The sequence below is a fragment of the Hyperolius riggenbachi genome, chromosome 6 (genome assembly GCF_040937935.1).
Source record: "Hyperolius riggenbachi isolate aHypRig1 chromosome 6, aHypRig1.pri, whole genome shotgun sequence".
In the NCBI taxonomy this organism is placed as follows: Eukaryota; Metazoa; Chordata; class Amphibia; order Anura; family Hyperoliidae; genus Hyperolius; species Hyperolius riggenbachi.
In genome coordinates, this window is record NC_090651.1 from 77,859,589 (window position 1) to 77,878,660 (window position 19,072).

The 19,072-nt window shown below is 44.0% G+C and overlaps 1 protein-coding gene across 1 annotated transcript in view; it reads right to left on the reverse strand.

Moving 5' to 3' along the window:
* Positions 1-19,072, reverse strand: part of B4GALT2 (beta-1,4-galactosyltransferase 2) — a 172,560-nt gene that overhangs the window by 5,721 nt on the left and 147,767 nt on the right. The window contains exons 4-6 of the mRNA XM_068239552.1: positions 15,981-16,168; positions 10,327-10,449; positions 7,987-8,091 (exon numbers count right to left, since the gene is read on the reverse strand). Of these exons, the coding sequence (XP_068095653.1) occupies positions 7,987-8,091; positions 10,327-10,449; positions 15,981-16,168 (416 nt within the window). The remainder of the gene's footprint in view (positions 1-7,986; positions 8,092-10,326; positions 10,450-15,980; positions 16,169-19,072) is intronic.

Consider the following 19,072-nt stretch of genomic DNA (forward strand, 5'->3'; position numbering starts at 1 on the left):
ACAGTTTGAACCTCACTGATAAAAAATTCCAACTATAAAACACTTTCCTAGCAGAAAATGTCTTCTTAGAGCAGGAAAGAGATAAAAAGGTTCAATAGTTCATAGATTTTTAGCTCTGGCATACTTCAATGAATTTGTCATTGAACAAAAATAATAAAACAGTTAAAACTTAAAAAGTAGATTTAAACAAAATAAAACTGGAATATCTTAAAAATTTATTTTTAGGAGAAGGAAGATAGATACAATCATTTATTTCATTCGTTTATTTTCACCTTGGGTTCTCTTTAAACCTAGGTGTGTATTTTGGTCTGGTGTGTCTTACGGCGCGAAAAATACTATCCGACTTTGGGGTATTTTATAAGCATAAGAAAACATTCAATTACTGAGCTGTAAAGTATCCAAGGCTGCTTTCAGTTTACATTCTTCTCCTGGCCACAGACTGCATAGATCCTGCCTCCTGTTAGAACAGGTATCCAGGTATTCTGGGGAGCAACAGTGGCACAGTGGAGAGCTCCCTCACCTTGCAGTGCTGGGTCCCTGGTTCAAATCCAGTTCTGGGCACTATCTGCAAGGAGTTTGTATGTTTTCCCTTGGGTTTAGTTGTGGTGCTGCATTCAGGGGCCCCCTTATGTTGCCGTTCTGCCTTCTCCTTTACTCGCCTGTAGGAGATCAGCCACCACTGTAGCAGTTGCAGCCACTAATTAGCAGCTGCCACTATGACAGCAACTGTAACAGCCAATGATTAGTAGCCGCCACTATGCCAGCAACAGTAACAGCCAATGATTAGCAGCCGCCACTATGCCAGCAGCTGTAACAGCCAATGATTAGCAGCCGCCACTATGCCAGCAGCAGTAACAGCCAATGATTAGCAGCCGCCACTATGCCAGCAACAGTAACAGCCAATGATTAGCAGCCGCCACTATGACAGCAACAGTAACAGCCAATGATTAGCAGCCGCCACTATGACAGCAACAGTAACAGCCAATGATTAGCAGCCGCCACTATGACAGCAACAGTAACAGCCAATGATTAGCAGCCGCCACTATGCCAGCAGCTGTAACAGCCAATGATTAGTAGCCGCCACTATGCCAGCAGCAGTAACAGCCAATGATTATCAGCCGCCACTATGCCAGCAACAGTAACAGCCAATGATTAGCAGCCGCCACTATGCCAGCAGCTGTAACAGCCAATGATTAGCAGCCGCCACTATGCCAGCAGCAGTAACAGCCAATGATTAGCAGCCGCCACTATGCCAGCAACAGTAACAGCCAATGATTAGCAGCCGCCACTATGACAGCAACAGTAACAGCCAATGATTAGCAGCCGCCACTATGACAGCAACAGTAACAGCCAATGATTAGCAGCCGCCACTATGCCAGCAGCTGTAACAGCCAATGATTAGCAGCCGCCACTATGCCAGCAGCAGTAACAGCCAATGATTAGCAGCCGCCACTATGCCAGCAACAGTAACAGCCAATGATTAGCAGCCGCCACTATGACAGCAACAGTAACAGCCAATGATTAGCAGCCGCCACTATGCCAGCAACAGTAACAGCCAATGATTAGCAGCTGCCACTATGCCAGCAACAGTAACAGCCAATGATTAGCAGCTGCCACTATGCCAGCAACAGTAACAGCCAATGATTAGCAGCTGCCACTATGCCAGCAGCTGTAACAGCCAATGATTAGCAGCCGCCACTATGCCAGCAACAGTAACAGCCAATGATTAGCAGCTGCCACTATGCCAGCAGCTGTATCAGCCAATGATTAGCAGCCGCCACTATGCCAGCAGCTGTAACAGCCAATGATTAGCAGCTGCCACTATGCCAGCAGCTGTAACAGCCAATGATTAGAAGCCGCCACTATGCCAGCAGCAGTGACAGCCAATGATTAGCAGCCGCCACTATGACCGCAGCAGTAAGAGTGGCTGATTAGCAGCCGCCACTACGCCAGCAGCAGTAACAGCCAATGATTAGCAGCCACCACTATGACAGCAACAGTAACAGCCAATGATTAGCAGCCGCCACTATGCCAGCAACAGTAACAGCCAATGATTAGCAGCCGCCACTATGAAAGCAACAGTAACAGCCAATGATTAGCAGCCGCCACTATGCCAGCAACAGTAACAGCCAATGATTAGCAGCCGCCACTATGACAGCAACAGTAACTGCCAACGATTAGCAGCCGCCACTATGCCAGCAACAGTAACAGCCAATGATTAGCAGCTGCCACTATGCCAGCAGCTGTAACAGCGAATGATTAGCAGCTGCCACTATGCCAGTAGCTGTAACAGCCAATGATTAGCAGCTGCCACTATGCCAGCAGCTGTAACAGCCAATGATTAGCAGCCACCACTATGCCAGTAGCAGTAACAGCCAATGATTAGCAGCCGCCACTATGCCAGCAGCTGTAACAGCCAATGATTAGCAGCCGCCACTATGCCAGCAGCAGTAACAGCCAATGATTAGCAGCCGCCACTATGCCAGCAGCAGTAACAGCCAATGATTAGCAGCTGCCACTATGCCAACAGCTGTAACAGCCAATGATTAGCAGCCACCACTATGCCAGCAGCTGTAACAGCCAATGATTAGCAGCTGCCACTATGACAGCAGCAGTAACAGCCACTGATTAGCAGCCACCACTATGACAGCAGCAGTAACAGCCACTGATTAGCAGCCACCACTATGACAGCAGCAGTAACAGCCACTGATTAGCAGCCACCACTATGACAGCAGCTGTAACAGCCACTGATTAGCAGCCGCCACTATGACAGCAGCAGAAACAGCCAATGATTAGCAGCCGCCACTTTGCCAGCAGCTGTAACAACCAATGATTAGCAGCCGCCACTATGCCAGCAGCTGTAACAGCCACTGATTAGCAGCCGCCACTATGCCAGCAGCTGTAACAGCTACTGATTAGCAGCCGCCACTATGCCAGCAGCAGTAACTGCCGATGATTAGCAGCCGCCACTATGCCAGCAGCTGTAACAGCCAATGATTAGCAGCCACCACTATGACAGCAGCAGTAACAGCCGATGATTAGCAGCTGCAACTGTGCTAGTAGCTCTATGCCTGCATACTGAAAGGGACTTGCTAACTGGAGGGTTATTTCCATGGAAAAGTTTTATTTGACAAAATGTCACAGGCATAGTGTACCTAACTGCAATCCACAAAAACTGTGTTTAATTTCAAATGGCCATATGGCCCTTGGCCTAAAAAGTTTGGACACTCCTGATACACTGTGTAAAATGTTGAAGATGTCTATCGCTATATACAATGCTGCCCCATAACTATTTATACCCCTGGCAAATTTTGACTTAAAGTTACTTTTATTCAACCAGCAAGTAATTTTCTGATGGGAAATGATATAGGTGTCTCCCAAAAGATAATAAGACGATGTACAAGAGGCATTATTGAGAGGAAAAAAAATTCTAAGCTTTTATTTACATTTGATGCAGACCAAGGAGGACGCCACTTCTCAAGATAAGGCACACAAAAGCTTGCTTAGCCTTTGCAAATGCTCATCTGGACAAAGAAGACTTCTGGTCTGCTGTGTTATGGTCAGATGAAACAAAAATGGAATTGTTTGGTCACAATGATGTTTTCTTTCATTTGCGTAAAAAAGGAGAAGACTTCAACCCAAAGAACACCATCCCCACTGTCAAACATTGTGTTGAGAACCTAATTGCTTTGGGGGGTGTTTTTCAGCCAATGAACCAGGGAACCTAATCACAGTAAACAGCACCATGAAAAAAGAGCAATACATGAGGATTCTCAACGACATCAGGCAGTCTGCAGAGAAACTTGGCATTGGCCACCCGTGGACATTTCAGGAGGACAATGACCCAAAACACACAGCAAAAGTGGTGAAAAAATGGTTAGCAGACAACAATATTAACATTTTGGAGTGGCCCAGCCAGAGTCCTGACTTAAATCCAATTGAAAATCTGTGAAGGGAGATAAAGATCAGGGTGATGGCAAGAAGAACCTGAAAGATTTGAAGCTCATTGCTAAGATGAATGGGAAATATACCTGTGGAGACCTGCAAAAGGCTGGTCTGTAATTATAAGAAGCGTTTGAGTGCTGTAATAGCCAATAAAGGCTTTTCTATTGATTATTGAGAAGGGTATGGATAATTTTGGACTGGGCACTTTTTGCTTAAATGTAAATAAAAGCTGAGAAATGTTTTTTGTTTTTTTTTAAATAATGTCTCTTGTAGTCTTCTTATCTATTGGGAGACACCTATGCCATTTCCCTTCAAAAAAAAGATTTGCTGGTTGAATAAAAGTAATTTTAAGTCACAATTTGCCAGGGGTATGAATAATTATGGGCAGCACTGTACATACAAAATAATCTAATCTTGATTTCTGGACCAACACAAACCACTAGAGGGCAGCACATAACTCAGTCAGAATAAAAGTCACCTGTAAATTCTATAAGGACTTGTGTTGTGAGTTTTACAATGTAGTTTTGCAATTTAGTATATTTTTTAAAGCCCAGTTTCTCACTTTACTAATCCATCTAACAGTAAATCTGCAATAATTAGCAATACACAAACGATTGTGCATTGCAGGTCTGTAGGTTTTGCAATAAATGGAATATGTTTAGAATACCTGGCTGGCTGGCTGCTTCCTGTAGCACCTTACCACCAGCTGAATGGGTGTTGCTTCCCCAGCACACAGTAGATCACCTGACTCTACTCATCTCTACTATGTGCAAAGAAAGATGGAGGCGAGGCGCACACTTGGTGCTTGACAATGCAAACATTTTGAAAAAACCATGTTACATGATTTTTGTGTGCCTTTGTACCATGTGTGAGTTTCAGTTTTGAATTGCGTTGAAATATAATTGTTTTTGAAGCGCTCACCATGTGCCTAACAAAAAAACAGACTGCAGGCAATTTTTTCCCTGCAATGCAAATGTGAAGAAAAATCCGGAATCACGAGTAGCCTATAGGAATACACTGTATGTGTGGTGTACTGTATATGACCGCAAGTTAAAACATGGCCGCAATTTGCCCTAGTGTGTGCCCAGCACATGTCTCTATGGCCAGCACTGCAGCTATAAGTCTACAGTAATACCTTGCTCAGTGTGTAACAGCTATTAACCCTTATAAAAACCTTTTTTATATTTTTTTGTAGAAGCCATGTGTACCTCTCATCGCCATTCTCTGCCTGCAATAATAAACCATTTCTAATTTCTCTAATGAAACGCTGACCCTGCACTTCCTTATCCTTCTGGCGCTGGCTGCATATCAGGTTGTAGTTATGTTGTTGTACATTATGCTGCATGCTGGGAACTGTTTTTAAAAAGTTTGAAATTAAATCAAGTTTCATTTAGATTATGTGCTTCAGGGCTCTTTTCCACTATGAAATGCGATCGCGATTGCGATCGCGATTGCGATCGCAATCGCGTTTCAATTTCCACCATGCGATTGCGATTGAGCTACTATACTCATTATAGTCCAGCTCAATCGCATACAAAACGCGGCAGGACGACGATTGCGCTTTGACCAAAATCGCATCGCAATCGGATCGCACTAATGGAAATTGCTGCTGCAGTTTCCATTCGTTTAATGTACCTTGCGATCAGAAGCAAATCGCAAATCGCAGGCTAGTGGAAAAAGGCCCTCACTGATTGTCTCTTCTGGAAATCAGAATTTGGAAGCTTTATATGTTGTGCTGCACTAACCTCGATTACCAAAGTGATCTGCCTATTGTAGCCAAATGCCACAAAACACAGCCAAACATTCAAACACAAAGCAATTAACAGCAGCTGAAATGTGCTTTTCTGGCACTGAATTCATGTTCGTTTGAATTCTTGAGCTGTCCACACTGCTGTACACTTACCCTAACATACAATTTTTTTATTCAGTATAGATGGAATGGAGTTGTGGCTGTCAAAGGGACAGCTGGGTACAGACAGGTGTTACAAGATGTAATGCAGAATAAGCCACGATGGAAGATAAACCGGACCTGACAATGTGACATCAGGTGATACAGATTGATGAGGGAAGAGAACATGGAGCTCTAATGGCGCGCATACATCTAGCGATGTATGAGCGATATAAGGGCATAGAGGCTGGATAGTATACTGGTTAAGGGCTCTGCCTTCGACATGGGAGACCAGGGTTCGAATCCTGGCTAGCGTCAGTACCTGTTCAGTATGGAGTTCAAGGCAAGACTCCCAAACACTGCAGGGTGGCCTCTTGAGCGCGTCCTAGTGGCTGCAGCTCTTGAGCACTTTGAGTCAAGGGAGAGAAAAGCGATATACAAATGTTCGGATTAAGTGTTCGGATATTGACCATGAAACAGATCTCTTTCTGATCCAATCCAATGACTGGAGAGAGCTCTGTTGCCTGCCCATACACTGCATCAGGAATCAGCCTACTGACACGCCTCCGCCACCTGCCTGGCTGCCGCTCCCCCAAGTGTAAATATCCCAACTCCACCCCCCGCCATGTCAAATCTCACCTGACCCGCTGCTGCGACTCCCGGGCTCCTCCACTTTCACTCCCGAGAGCCTCTATGTTATGTGTGGCGACTGTGACATCACACACGCACCTGGTGCCACATGGAGGTGACGGCAGATAAGGCCAGCAGTCCCCACAGGTATGATTTTACACTACTTGGGCACCTGGGTGGAAACATTGGCCGAGCATCCATTGTGTTTGTTGGTCATCGCGAAATCGAACACCACAAAACAGTTACTGCCACACACCCGGTCGCGCCCTTTCAACCGAGATCTTTACAGCATGTCCGATCAACGTATTTGACCGATTTCGACCTGAAATTGATCAAATCATTAATCAGACAGACATGTTGCAGCACCAATTTTCATCCTATTTGATAAAATGATCAAATTGGATGGTTGACCAGCCAGCAAAAACAGATTTATGGGCACCTTTACACGTGAAGCTAAGGCAGTATAAAGCACAGGCACAAATGGGCAGACCCATGCGGAGAGGAAAGACCTAACAGGCACATAATGCTGAGAATGAGTGCTGCAAACTAATGTGGAGGTGAGACAAACCAGAGCAAACACATGGTACAGATACTTAAGAGGCCCATACACCTAACGATTTTCCCACCGATATACGGTCGATTCGATCACAGTGATCGAATCGGCCGTGAAATCGCCACGCACACCGCTAACAGAACGATCGATTTCCGTCCGAAATCGACTGTTCCCGTTGATTCCCGTCGATCCGTCCATGCGGAAGATTTTTCTCGATCGCCGGCGGGTCGGGAGTGCGTCGATAGCGGCGTTCGAATGCCCGACGACTGACGAAATACAGCGGGTATACATTACCTGTTCCGGCCGGCGCGAGTCCCCTGGTCTCTGTTGTCTTCTCCGCTCTGGTCTGGTCTCCGGCATGCTTCACTTCTTCCTGCCCGGCAGGAAGTGTAAACAGTAGAGGGTGCTCTACTGTTTAAACTTCTTGCCGGGCAGGAAGAAGAGAAGCATGCCGGAGACCAAACCAGACCAGAGCGGAGAAGAAGACGGCAGAGACCAGGGGACTCGCACCGGCGGAGCAGGTAATGTATGCGGGGGCCCGGGGGAGCGGCACCAGCACCACCATCACAGATTGTGAACGGTTTCAGGCTGAAATCGGTTCACAATCTGTTTGCAGTAAGGCAGCCATACGATCCCTCTCTGATCAGATTCGATCAGAGAGGGATCTATTTGTTGGTCGAATCTGATGGCAAATCGACCAGTGTATGGCCACCTTTAGTGGGACAGATAGATGAGTAGCCAAGATAAGCTTGCAGCTGTGATGCAGAGTAGAGAACACAGAGAAAACACTGACTATGGCAACCGGTTGGGTACAAACATGTGGTGAAGAAAGTGTAGCTGTGGCAGACAGACATGGTGCAGACAGAGGACTGAGCTGACACAATGTGACCCTGAGACTTGGTAGAGAGATGGGCAGCAGAGGAGTGCATTAGGCCCAGGAGATAGCAGACATGTTGAAGTCAGTAATTACCGTTGAGGGTTGGGTTCATTGTGCTTATCTCGTTCATGTTTGATCATCCGGTATCGGCCAATCCGGATGTCTGGTCTGGACACCTTCATCCCATTCAGTGTGATTCTGGAAGACAGAGGTAAAATTAATAATCATCTCATCTCGTTCTAACACTCACTTCATTGACAGTCAGAATACTCCTGGAGTCTAGCCGGCCATTCTATCTCCCCCCACAAGAGTGCAGGAAATATTACTGAATGCAGCAAGGAGGACTGCAATGCCAATCACGGGTCAAACACTGGGTCACACAGAAAATGTGACCTGGCCGCCTCAAAGCCTGATTGTGTCAGGTACCAGGTGTCACCAGCTGTGCCAAGTACAAAGGATAGAAGTCACAGAAGACAGCAAAATATGATCTCCTTCACTACACACCTCAGGTGTTCAAACAAACTAGCATACATAGTCAAAAAAGCATACATTTAAAGTGATATGCCCCTCTTTCATGCAATTAATGTCAATAGGTTGTCAAACTACCATACATTTAAAGTGAAATCAATGGAATCAATGTCCCCTTGCCTGCTTGCTTCACTCGCTGGACTGCAGGCTCAGCCCTTTGTTGTCTAAGACAACTTTTTATTCTAACTCTATATCCCCTTGGATAGTGGACATGTCACACCAGGACCCTCACGCCCTCGCTGGGCTTCTGGCAAAGCAATGTTGCTGCTGGTTGGTATTATGAGGTTATCTTACATGCTACATGACTTTGCACATGCTCAGAAGCATTTGTATGCTATTTTGATTGGAATGTTGAAATGTTGGACCACTGGCACTAAAGGACCACAATTCTTGGGGAAGATACCTAGATTTCTGTAGGAGACATCTGTGGAGCGCACCCATGTTTCTAACCAAAGAATCCAGGAGGTCCATACACTCAATATAAGAACATAATGTTTTTATTTACATGTGACAGATGTCCATGCAATAACCAAAGACCGTTTCGGGGCCACGGTGGGACCCCTTTGCCAAGGTATGCAACAGAATTAGAGAGAAAGTGTACACTGCAAGCATATATACTAGTAAGTCCTCAAGAACACACCTCCTTCCTTCAAATCTGCTGCCAATGCAGTCTTCTAATTAGCATATGTACACAAACATTGTACAAACCATAAGCGGGCAATCATGTTGTAATACATAGTATCTCAGTGCTATGCACCGTAAACATCATGGCATAGAAGGTCCTATATCCCAACATGTTCATGAGAAAGATGAAAAATTGGTTTATTATGGTTAACCAAGTCAATCACTCCCAACCATTAGGCGGTAATCCCGCCTCCAACATTGCCGGTACACAGTCCCCCCAGCCACTCATATTGCCTACAGCCTGTTGGATCCACCCACATCTGCCAACCCCAGTGTGACACTCGCACTGGCAGTGGTGCTTTGTTATGCGTACGCGTTGGCCGAGTTGCCCAGGCAATGAGCGCACGCAATCGCACGCGAGTATCACAGTGAGGATGCTGGATGTCCTCAATGTAGGGCAGTGAGCAGTATAGGGCTGTAGGAGTCAGGCATCTTGTCTCCATCCTGCGCATACATTGCAGTTATCTAGGTACTGGGAGGGAGAAGGCACCCCAAAAAATAACCATGGATGTAATAAATATAAAATGGCTTACCTCTAAGAAGAAGGGGCAACACCAATATAAGAAAGAAATTTTAAGAATCAGACACAAAAACGATAATGCGTTTCACGGAGAACAGTCCGCTTCCTCAGATAAAATAAAGCAGTGTCTGGGTAGCCAAGGTGCAGAGCTTGGAGCACCTAAAAGCTCTGCACCTTCCTTGGCTACCCAGACACTGCTTTATTTGATTTATCATCTGATTATTAAAATGTATTTCTTATATTGGCGTTGCCCCTTCTTCTTAGAGGTAAGCCATTTTATGTTCATTACATCCATGGTTATTTTTTGGGGTGCCTTCTCCCTCCCAGTGATATTTACAGCCCCCTAGCAAACAGAGGTTGCTGTCAATTGTTTGTTTTGTGTACCCAAACAATTGTTTTTTTCTGGAGTACAACCCATACATTTGAAGACAAAGAATCCGAGTGGGGACAGGATTTTCTCACTTGTTTTTATACTGTGGTTGCTGGTCTTGCAACCCACCCTTGTGAGTACCTCATCACTTTGTATTTATCCAGAACTTGACATTAATATACTGCACCATAAGGGGCTCCTGGTCTCTCTCTGTGTCATTCCAGTTTCCGTAGGAAGTCCTGGGACTCCTCTGGACTACACAACTCTCCATCTAGCTATTTACTATTTTTCAGCTGTTTAAAAACAAACCTTGTACGTTTATTTCACCTACCTGTTGTAAATGTCATCGTCTTCTCCTCCCCAGCCCCAGTACTCGTTTGGGAAACCATTTATCTTCATGAACTGAGCTTTAGTCAACCCAGACACTCCCCCAAAATACCCGGCATACGGCAGCCTATGAAGGACAAAAAAAGGGAAGATGGGCTGACTATAGTTAATTACAGTGGCTGAGAACAATGAAGAACAATGCAGAAATTGATGCAATGGAATGTTTCTACTGTGTACAAATTGCTAAGAAAAAAATACATTTTAATAACGTTTCCACCAGACAGTATTTTCACTATTAGGGCCAATTCACACTTGCGGATTGCAAAACGCTAGCGTTTTGCTCTGGCATTTTTTTGGCGATTAACACAAAAAAAAATTACTACTCACACCTGGTGATTTTTTAGCGATCGCGTTTTGCGCTTCTGTAGCACTAAAATGCGATCGCGGGAAATCGCCTGAAAATGGTGCAGGCTACACGTTTGCGTTTATTGCCGATTAGCGCAAATCGCACAAATGAGAACGGGCCCATAGACCTTCATTACCCTAGCATTTTGAAAAGCGCTAGCGTTTGAGCGTTTTGCCGAAATCGCCGGCAAAATGCTCAAGTGTGAATGGGCCCTAAGTTCTGCATCCCCAGCATCCGTCTAAGGACTGTTTGTACAGAAGATCATATGTTTTCTGTATGATCAGCATCATTCCATAGGAGGTATATTTTGAAATGACTTGACCATGCAGACTATATAACATGAAGCTGAAGAAGGTGCTCAAGGTCTCAAAAGGTGGTCTGAATTACGTAATACCTTTGCCTCCCATTGAACATCATAGTTGGTGGTTTGGGGGATTCGGAAGAGAAAAAAAGTGAGAACATACATTCTATGCAGAAAGTGTCCTGCCATGGATTTATCTCTGGTACTCTAGATGGTCAGTGATCACAAAATCCCTTCCTGTAGAATATGCACTAACCGTATCAAGATATAGAAGCAAAAGCTCCTAATATTCATGCAGTACAAACGTATACTCCACTAGACGTAAACATAGGAATACCATCACCAGATGTCCACATTTATGGCACGCTGCTACTTGCATTTTTCCAGGACTGTGGAGTTGGTACAAAAATCTTCCGACTCCAACTCAGTTTAGGATTCCACCAACTCAGACTCCTCTAATTTGCATATTACAATAGTTGATTAAAAGTATGCAACATAAAAGGCACCTCCTTACTACCAATGCTTAGAAATTTTAAAAAACAACTGAAGCAAGAGGGATATAGAGGCTGCCATATTTATTCCCTTTTAAACAATACCAGTTACCTGGCTATCCTGCTGATTCTCTGCCTCAAATACTTTTAGGCCCTGAACAAGCATGCAGCTGATCAGGTGCTTCTGACATTATTGTCAGATCTGACAAGATTAGATACATGATTTATTTCTGGAGTTATTCAGACACTCCTGCAGCCAAATAGATCAGCAGGGCTGCCAGGCAACTGGAATTGTTTAAAAGGAAATAAATATGGCGGCCTCCATATTCTTATCACCTGAGTTGTCCGTTAAAGCTTTATTAGGATGGCATCTGCTTTTGGGAACAAAAAGCTCCTTGGCCTGTCATTGTCAATGTGAATGCCCCAGTATGTTATCTGTATAATAAGATTCACCGGAGACCCATATCTGCTGGGTTCCCGCGTGTAGCCCTGCTCCCATGCAGAAAAAGGTCTCTACCTCTTCTACATCTGATATAGAAAAGGCCAGGACCATTTCCTGTAAGAGGGCAGATCTATGCACCAGAACGCAGCTGCTACGGGGGTTCCAGTGAATCTTATTAAGCAGACAATGTGTTGGGACACTAAGTTTTAAACATTAGTGTACCTCTGTGGTTTTTATATATACCAGAGATGCATTTTAAAGGACCACTATCGCAAAAATCGTCAAATTTAAAATACATGTAAACATATACAAATAAGAAGTACATTTCTTTCAGAGTAAAATGAGCCATAAATTACTTTTCTCCTATGTTGCTGTCACTTACAGTATGCACTAGAAATCTGACATTGCCGACAGGTTTTCGACTAGCCCATCTCGACATGGGGAATTCTCAGGGTTTTGTTTATTTTCAAAAGCACTTAGTGATGGCAGTTGCTTTGTCCAACTGCCCAAAAAGTGTGCAGCAAGCAGGGAAGCTGGCTAGCATATTTGTATAAATTCTTTTCAGGGAATGTCTTCATAAAGAATAAGAGCCTTGCTTATAATCCCCCATGAAGAGATGGGCTAGCCCAAAACATGTTGGTTCTGTCAGATTTCTACTACTTACTGTAAGTGACAGCAACATAGGAGAAACTTAATTTATGGCTCATTTTACACTGGAAGAAACGTGCTTCTTATTTGTATGTGTTGACATGTATTTTAAATTTTAAAATTTTTTCGATAGTGGTCCTTTAACTTAGGATATTGTTGTAGAGAAGCTGTTAAAGGGACCCAGCACAGAGAAAATAAATGGAATCTGGACTTGCAGCCCCTGACTGAAATCGCGCATGCGCGGCCCATTCGCATACAAAATTTGCATAAACTGCATCAACGCAGAATTATTTGCATCTCATTGACCATCCCTATTAGTGACCAAATTACATATCAGGCTTTATGCTTACAGCAGAGATGTCATTATGTATAAAATATTCCTGTGTACACATCAGATATACACAGTCACTCATGTACATCTGACTTTAAAAATACCGTGACTGCTTTATTGCAGCAGCACAAGTAACTTTTTTGATTGGTTTATTTCATTTTTGAGGACTAAACATTGCTATTACTGTATATACAAATTATTTATCATGACTATTATCTGAGAAATAGAACATTTTATCATATTTTCTATTTTAATTACAATTTAAATTAATTAGGTCAGTGCTTTTTTTTCACGACTGACTCCAGGTACCCAAAAATTGCTCCAACTCTGACTCCTCCACTCCGACTCCACAGCCCTGCATTTTTCCTCCGTATTTGCACACTGTCCACCCAGTGGGTAAAAACACAATAAGGGAGAAAGTACCAGTGCAATAGTGAATGCAGGAAAATTACCAATCAATGGGCATTTCAATTTTGACACCCCAGAACTGCTGCTTGCAGGACTCTTATACTGCATAGTCAACATAAGACTAAAGAAATGACGTTACTAACCACTGTGTGAACTGTCCCGGATGGCCCCAATGAGTGCATTTTTTCCCAGCAGCAAGGTAATGGCTTCTCACTGTACATGAGCTCTTATTCTGAAATTAACCCCTATTCTGCCTGATGAGTGGTAATGACACATAAGTGGACTACTCACTAAAAAACACAATAAAGTGCATTATTAATTTACAGTGCTGACATATTCCTGAGTGCTGGACAGAAAACAAAACCACTCACATCAGTTTCCTCAGTTGAGGAGCTTGCACTCTTACTTCTTCAACGCACATACACAAAATACATATATATATATATATATATATATATATACACACACACACACGCACGCACGCACGCACCACGCGCACACACACACACACACACACACACACACATATACAAGGTGCACACATGAATGGGGACAGAGGCAGCGCACATTGCGCAATTAGCACAATCTGCATTACCTAGGTGATGGACTCAATTTTGGTAGCTATGTGAGGTAAATATTTTTTTGTAGGCAAAATACCTCATGAAGTATTTTCCTCTTTTTTTTTTTTTTTTTTTATAGCAATTCTGAAAGATTTTTCTCCATTTCCGAACATGAGGTAAATGCATAAAGTGAGGTAAAACATGAGGTATTTCAGCGGTAAGCATGCAGTAAATAAATAGTAGTAGTCTTTGTCTTCCATAAGTCTTTGGAAGATGTCTTTTTTTTTGGGGGGGGGGGGGGGGGGGCGAAGGTGTATTTGATTAGTTAGCAAGCTATGAAAAGTATATTTAGAGGCATCCCTTATAAAAAAAAATCCAGTAAATATTTGGAGTTTTATTTCTACTATTCGTTTCTATTACACAGCCTAAATAAGAACGACACTAAAACAGCAATAGGAACTCCACTAAAAACTGCAAAATGCATACAAATTGACTTTACTTCCAGGTACAGGCAAGTCTTAAACTGATCGGTAAATCGTGCTAACATTCCCCCTAATTTCCATGAGAATAGCTATTTTCGGTAACATTAATGCAAATTACCTCATATACTACCTCATAATTTACCTCATGAGGTGAACATGACTAAAATCTACCAGAATTGCTTAATTTCCCTCTAATGAGGTAATTTGTTTGATAGCGAGGAGAACGCCAGCGCATACCACTAAGGCTGCATCTGAAATGACCACCAGCTCAGTGTGTAGCACCTATATGGACTTTCTACACACTATATAGGAGCTACACACTGAGCTGGTGGTCATTTCAGATGCAGCCTTAGTGGTATGCGCTGGCGTTCTCCTCGCTGTTCAACCAAATGTAAGTTACACATTTTTTTCTGCTCAGCTGCTCCCGAGGTTTTAAATTTAGGTTAGGTCACTTGCCCGGAGGTCTGCATCACCGTGGCGCAAGTGTCTAGTATAATATACTTTGCATGCAAACCATATTGGAAGCTAAAGTACCTCCTAGTTTAATAAATGTTATCACTTGTCTTGGATGCAGGGCATGCATTTTTCAGTCTGGCAGAGGCGGTGTATGCCTGTGTGATTAACCATTCAATTGCAGTATGTGTTTAGGGATGCGTAGCCTTTCCCCCCCACTTTTCCTTAAATTTGTTTGATAGCCCTACCAGAATTGAGGCCAACGTGAGCATTGTTTGAGTACTAGCAGCAACGAAAGAAGACACGGACACCTATTGTTGTCCGTTGCCCTGGTAACCAGACTTCGGCTTTTGCCAGCTTCCCATAAGGGGTCCTTTCCGGGCAGCGCATAAACTTACAGCCATACGGCGGTGTCCTGCGCTGTACGTGGCTGCGCTGAGGCTGCGCTGAGCACAGTAACTGCACGATAGTGCAGTTAGAAGTTTGAAAGAGCTTAGCTGAGCTGACCAGATGAAAACCAACGGCAGCTCAAGCAGCAGTTACAGGAGCCCCCTACTACATAATGGATTAGCCCAGTCGGCGTCAGAAAGGTAAATCTGCCGTCATGACTACCTGGCTATCAGTGGGTATTAGCAGTGAGGAAATACCTTTTGATCAGTCTTCATACTCATCAGTAACATTGCTTTACTAACAGATATTTATGTTAAAGAGACTTAAAATAAGAAGATTAGCAATAGTGCCCCTTTAATAGAAGTTAGCACTCTCGGCTTTCAGTCTGCACTGAGTTTATTATGTTCTCCCTGTGTCTACGTGGGTTTCTTCCAGGCACTCCGGTTTCCTCCCACATCCCAAAAACATTCAGATAAGTTAATTGGCTTCCCCTTAAATTGACCCTAGACTACAATACAAACACTACATGATACATACATACATGATACATACATAGACCTAGGACTATGGCAGGGATTAGATTGTGAGCTCCTCTGAGGGGGCCTACCTCTAACAGCCTTCATCAGTGACTGTGTTGTATGTCTAGGTGCCCCTACATAGAATATCAGACATCTGGAATGCTGTCGAGTAGTTTCTGCACTGTAAGCAACCACTACTGCACACCAGACTGCACACCTTGCTCTTACCGGAAGCCAAACTTGTCCATGGCAATGGCGAAATGTCGCGGCTGCTCGTAGCAGTGGTAGAGGTTGCGGTCGTCCATGGGAATGAGGTCCACATCACTAAAAATAAAACAGTCATATTCGGCATCCTTCAGGGCCTCCAGGAAACCGATGTTCAGGAGTTTAGCACGATTGAAGGTCTCCTCACCATACTGTAGATAGAGAACAGGATTCAGATTAATATAGGAGGTCTATATACAGTTATACTATCAGTCAGTGGTGTTTATTAAAGTGAAATAGTTTATACAACATTGTGTATCTACTTATACACCTAAACAGAGAGATATGGAGGCTGAACTACAAATCAGATTGCCTGGCTTTCCTCCTGAGCCTCTGTTTCGAATACTCTTAGCCAGAGACCCTGAGCAAGCATGCAGATCAGGTGTTTGTGACTGAATGCATGCTTGTTTCAGGTATGTGATTCAGACACTACTGCAACAAAACAGATCAGCAGTACTGCCAGGCAACTGGTATTGTTTAAAAGCATAGAGCAGCCACCATATACACCTCTCAGTTCAAGGTGTACAAAAAAAAAAAATCCTTTCATGTTGTATGTATGACTGTTCAACTCATTTACAAAAATAAACTTTTCCAAGATATTTCAGAGTTTTCCTAAAAATGGTGAAACAGTAATTTTTACCTCCACATGCAAAGTTATAACCACTCACCCATAAGAGAACATATCTCAATGATATCATTTACTGTTGTGCAGTACTGAACCGCCGTGCAGTACTGAACCGATGTGCACATTCACATTCTGATAACTGGTCCATTGCAATGCCATACTCCTCCTCCCCCAGATGGCGCTCCGCCCCTGCCCCCCCACATGGCCATGGTCCCCCCCAAACTACCCTCCACCGTGCGCATCACATACACCAGGGGGAAGCTTAATTGGTGGGTACAACAGAGCCCCTTATCCCCGAACCCAGGCTCCTGCCCAACCTGGTCTGGAATTACATTCAGCAGATCTTAGATTTTGCCCGAGGCCTTGGGTAGGTCAGCGCCGGCGAAGGGCTGTCAAGTGGGAGCCCTCGGGAGGCTCAAGAGGAAAGGCCTTCAGTCAGATATCCCCTCGGTACTCATGGCAGATGTCTGCTCCCTCTCCAACAAACTGGACCAACTGTGTCTCCTCTGCGACAAGAGGGAGCACAACAGCAACACCCCGGTCCTCTGCTTCACTGAGACATGCTTACATGAGGACATCCCACCTCCAGTCTCAAGTCTTTTGCAGACTCCAAGAGGTTTTCTTCCAAGATTGCCCAGTATATGGCTCCACCCATCTTCCCATCAACTCTGACCAGCTTCCCTGTCCCTACTGAAGAGATGCACCACCAGAGCATGATGCTGCCACCACCATATTTGACAGTGGGGATGGTGTGTTCAGAGTGATGCGCAGTGTTAGTTTTCCGCCACACATTGCGGTTTGCATTTTGGCCAAAAAGTTGCATTGTGGTCTCATCTGACCAGAGCACCTTCTTCCACATGTTTGCTGTGTCCCCCACATGGCTTGTGGCAAACTGCAAATGGGACTTCTTAAACTTTTCTGTTAACAATGGCTTTCTTCTTGTAACTCTTCCATAAAGGCCAACTTTGACAGTGCATGACTAATAGTTGTCCTATGGACAGATTCCTCCACCTGAGCTGTAGACTTCTGCAGTTCGTCCAGAATCACCATGGGCCTCTTGACGGCATTTCTGATCATTGATTTCCTTGTTCGGCCTGTGAGTTTAGGTGGATGGCCTTGTCTTGGTAGGTTTACAGTTGTGCCATACTCCTTACATTTCTGAATGATAGCTTGAACAGTGCTTCGTGGGATGTTCAAAGCTTTGGAAATCTTTTTGTAGCCTAAGCCTGCTTTAAATTTCTCAATAACTTTATCCCTGACATTTCTGGCGTGTTCTTTGAACTTCATGGTGTTGTTGCTCCCAATATTCTCTTAGACAACCTCTGAGGCCGTCATAGAGCAGCTGTATTTGTACTGACATTAGATTACACACAGGTGCACTCTATTTAGTCATTAGCACTCATCATGCAATGTCTATGGGCAACTTACTGCACTCAGACCAAAGGGGGCTGAATAATTACGCACACCTCACTTTGCAGTTATTTGTAAAAAATGTTTGGAATCATGTATGATTTTCGTTCCACTTCTCACGTGTACATCACTTTGTATTGGTCTTTCACGTGGAATTCCAATAAAATTGATTCATGTTTGTGGCAGTAATGTGACAAAATGTGGAAAACGTCAAGGGGGCCGAATACTTTTGCAAGCCGCTGTATGTAATGTGCCACAATTAATTTCTCTCACGACCTAGTCGTCCTTGGCGAAATAAACTGATTCTATTTTACAGCTAATGTCAATAACTGGCACAACCAGCAAAGCACAAACCATACCAACCATTCTGAATTTAGTTTCCAAACACCACCGCGCTAATGGCTCCAGCTTGCGTATTATTGGTCCTGTCTTTGCTCAGTCTTAAGGTTTGTACATACGTCCAAAGTGCACGACCAATTCCATGACATTACCGACACCATAACAAACTGTTTACACAACTTGTATTTTCCACGCACTATCCAACTGAATGATCAACTCATCTGCATACTGCGTGCGCAAGTGAAACGGCAAACTGCATGACATGGACGCATTCTAAACAAGTACGTCATTCAAGCGACGTGTACACACGTGGCCAACTGCACAATTTCACCACAATAGTCATGTGGGTTGATCCGCCGGATGAATCGGGCAAAGCACCTGTTATCAGTTGCTCGTCTACTCGTTTGCCACGTGTACACACGCCTGATTGTCGTCCAACAGACCAAAACCAGCCAACAATGGGGTGGATTTGTTGGACCTGGGTATAGAGCCTTTACTGGATATGCCTGGTCTTTGTCACAGTGACATTACAGGAAACATTAAACTGTGCTCTGACTATTGTCCTAAACAAGACACAATTATCTGACAGACCACATTCTGCTGGAAAAACACAAAGGGATAATGTTGTAATATTGTTTGGCAATGCGAAGTCATGCAGATAAAACAATGAGGATCATATAAT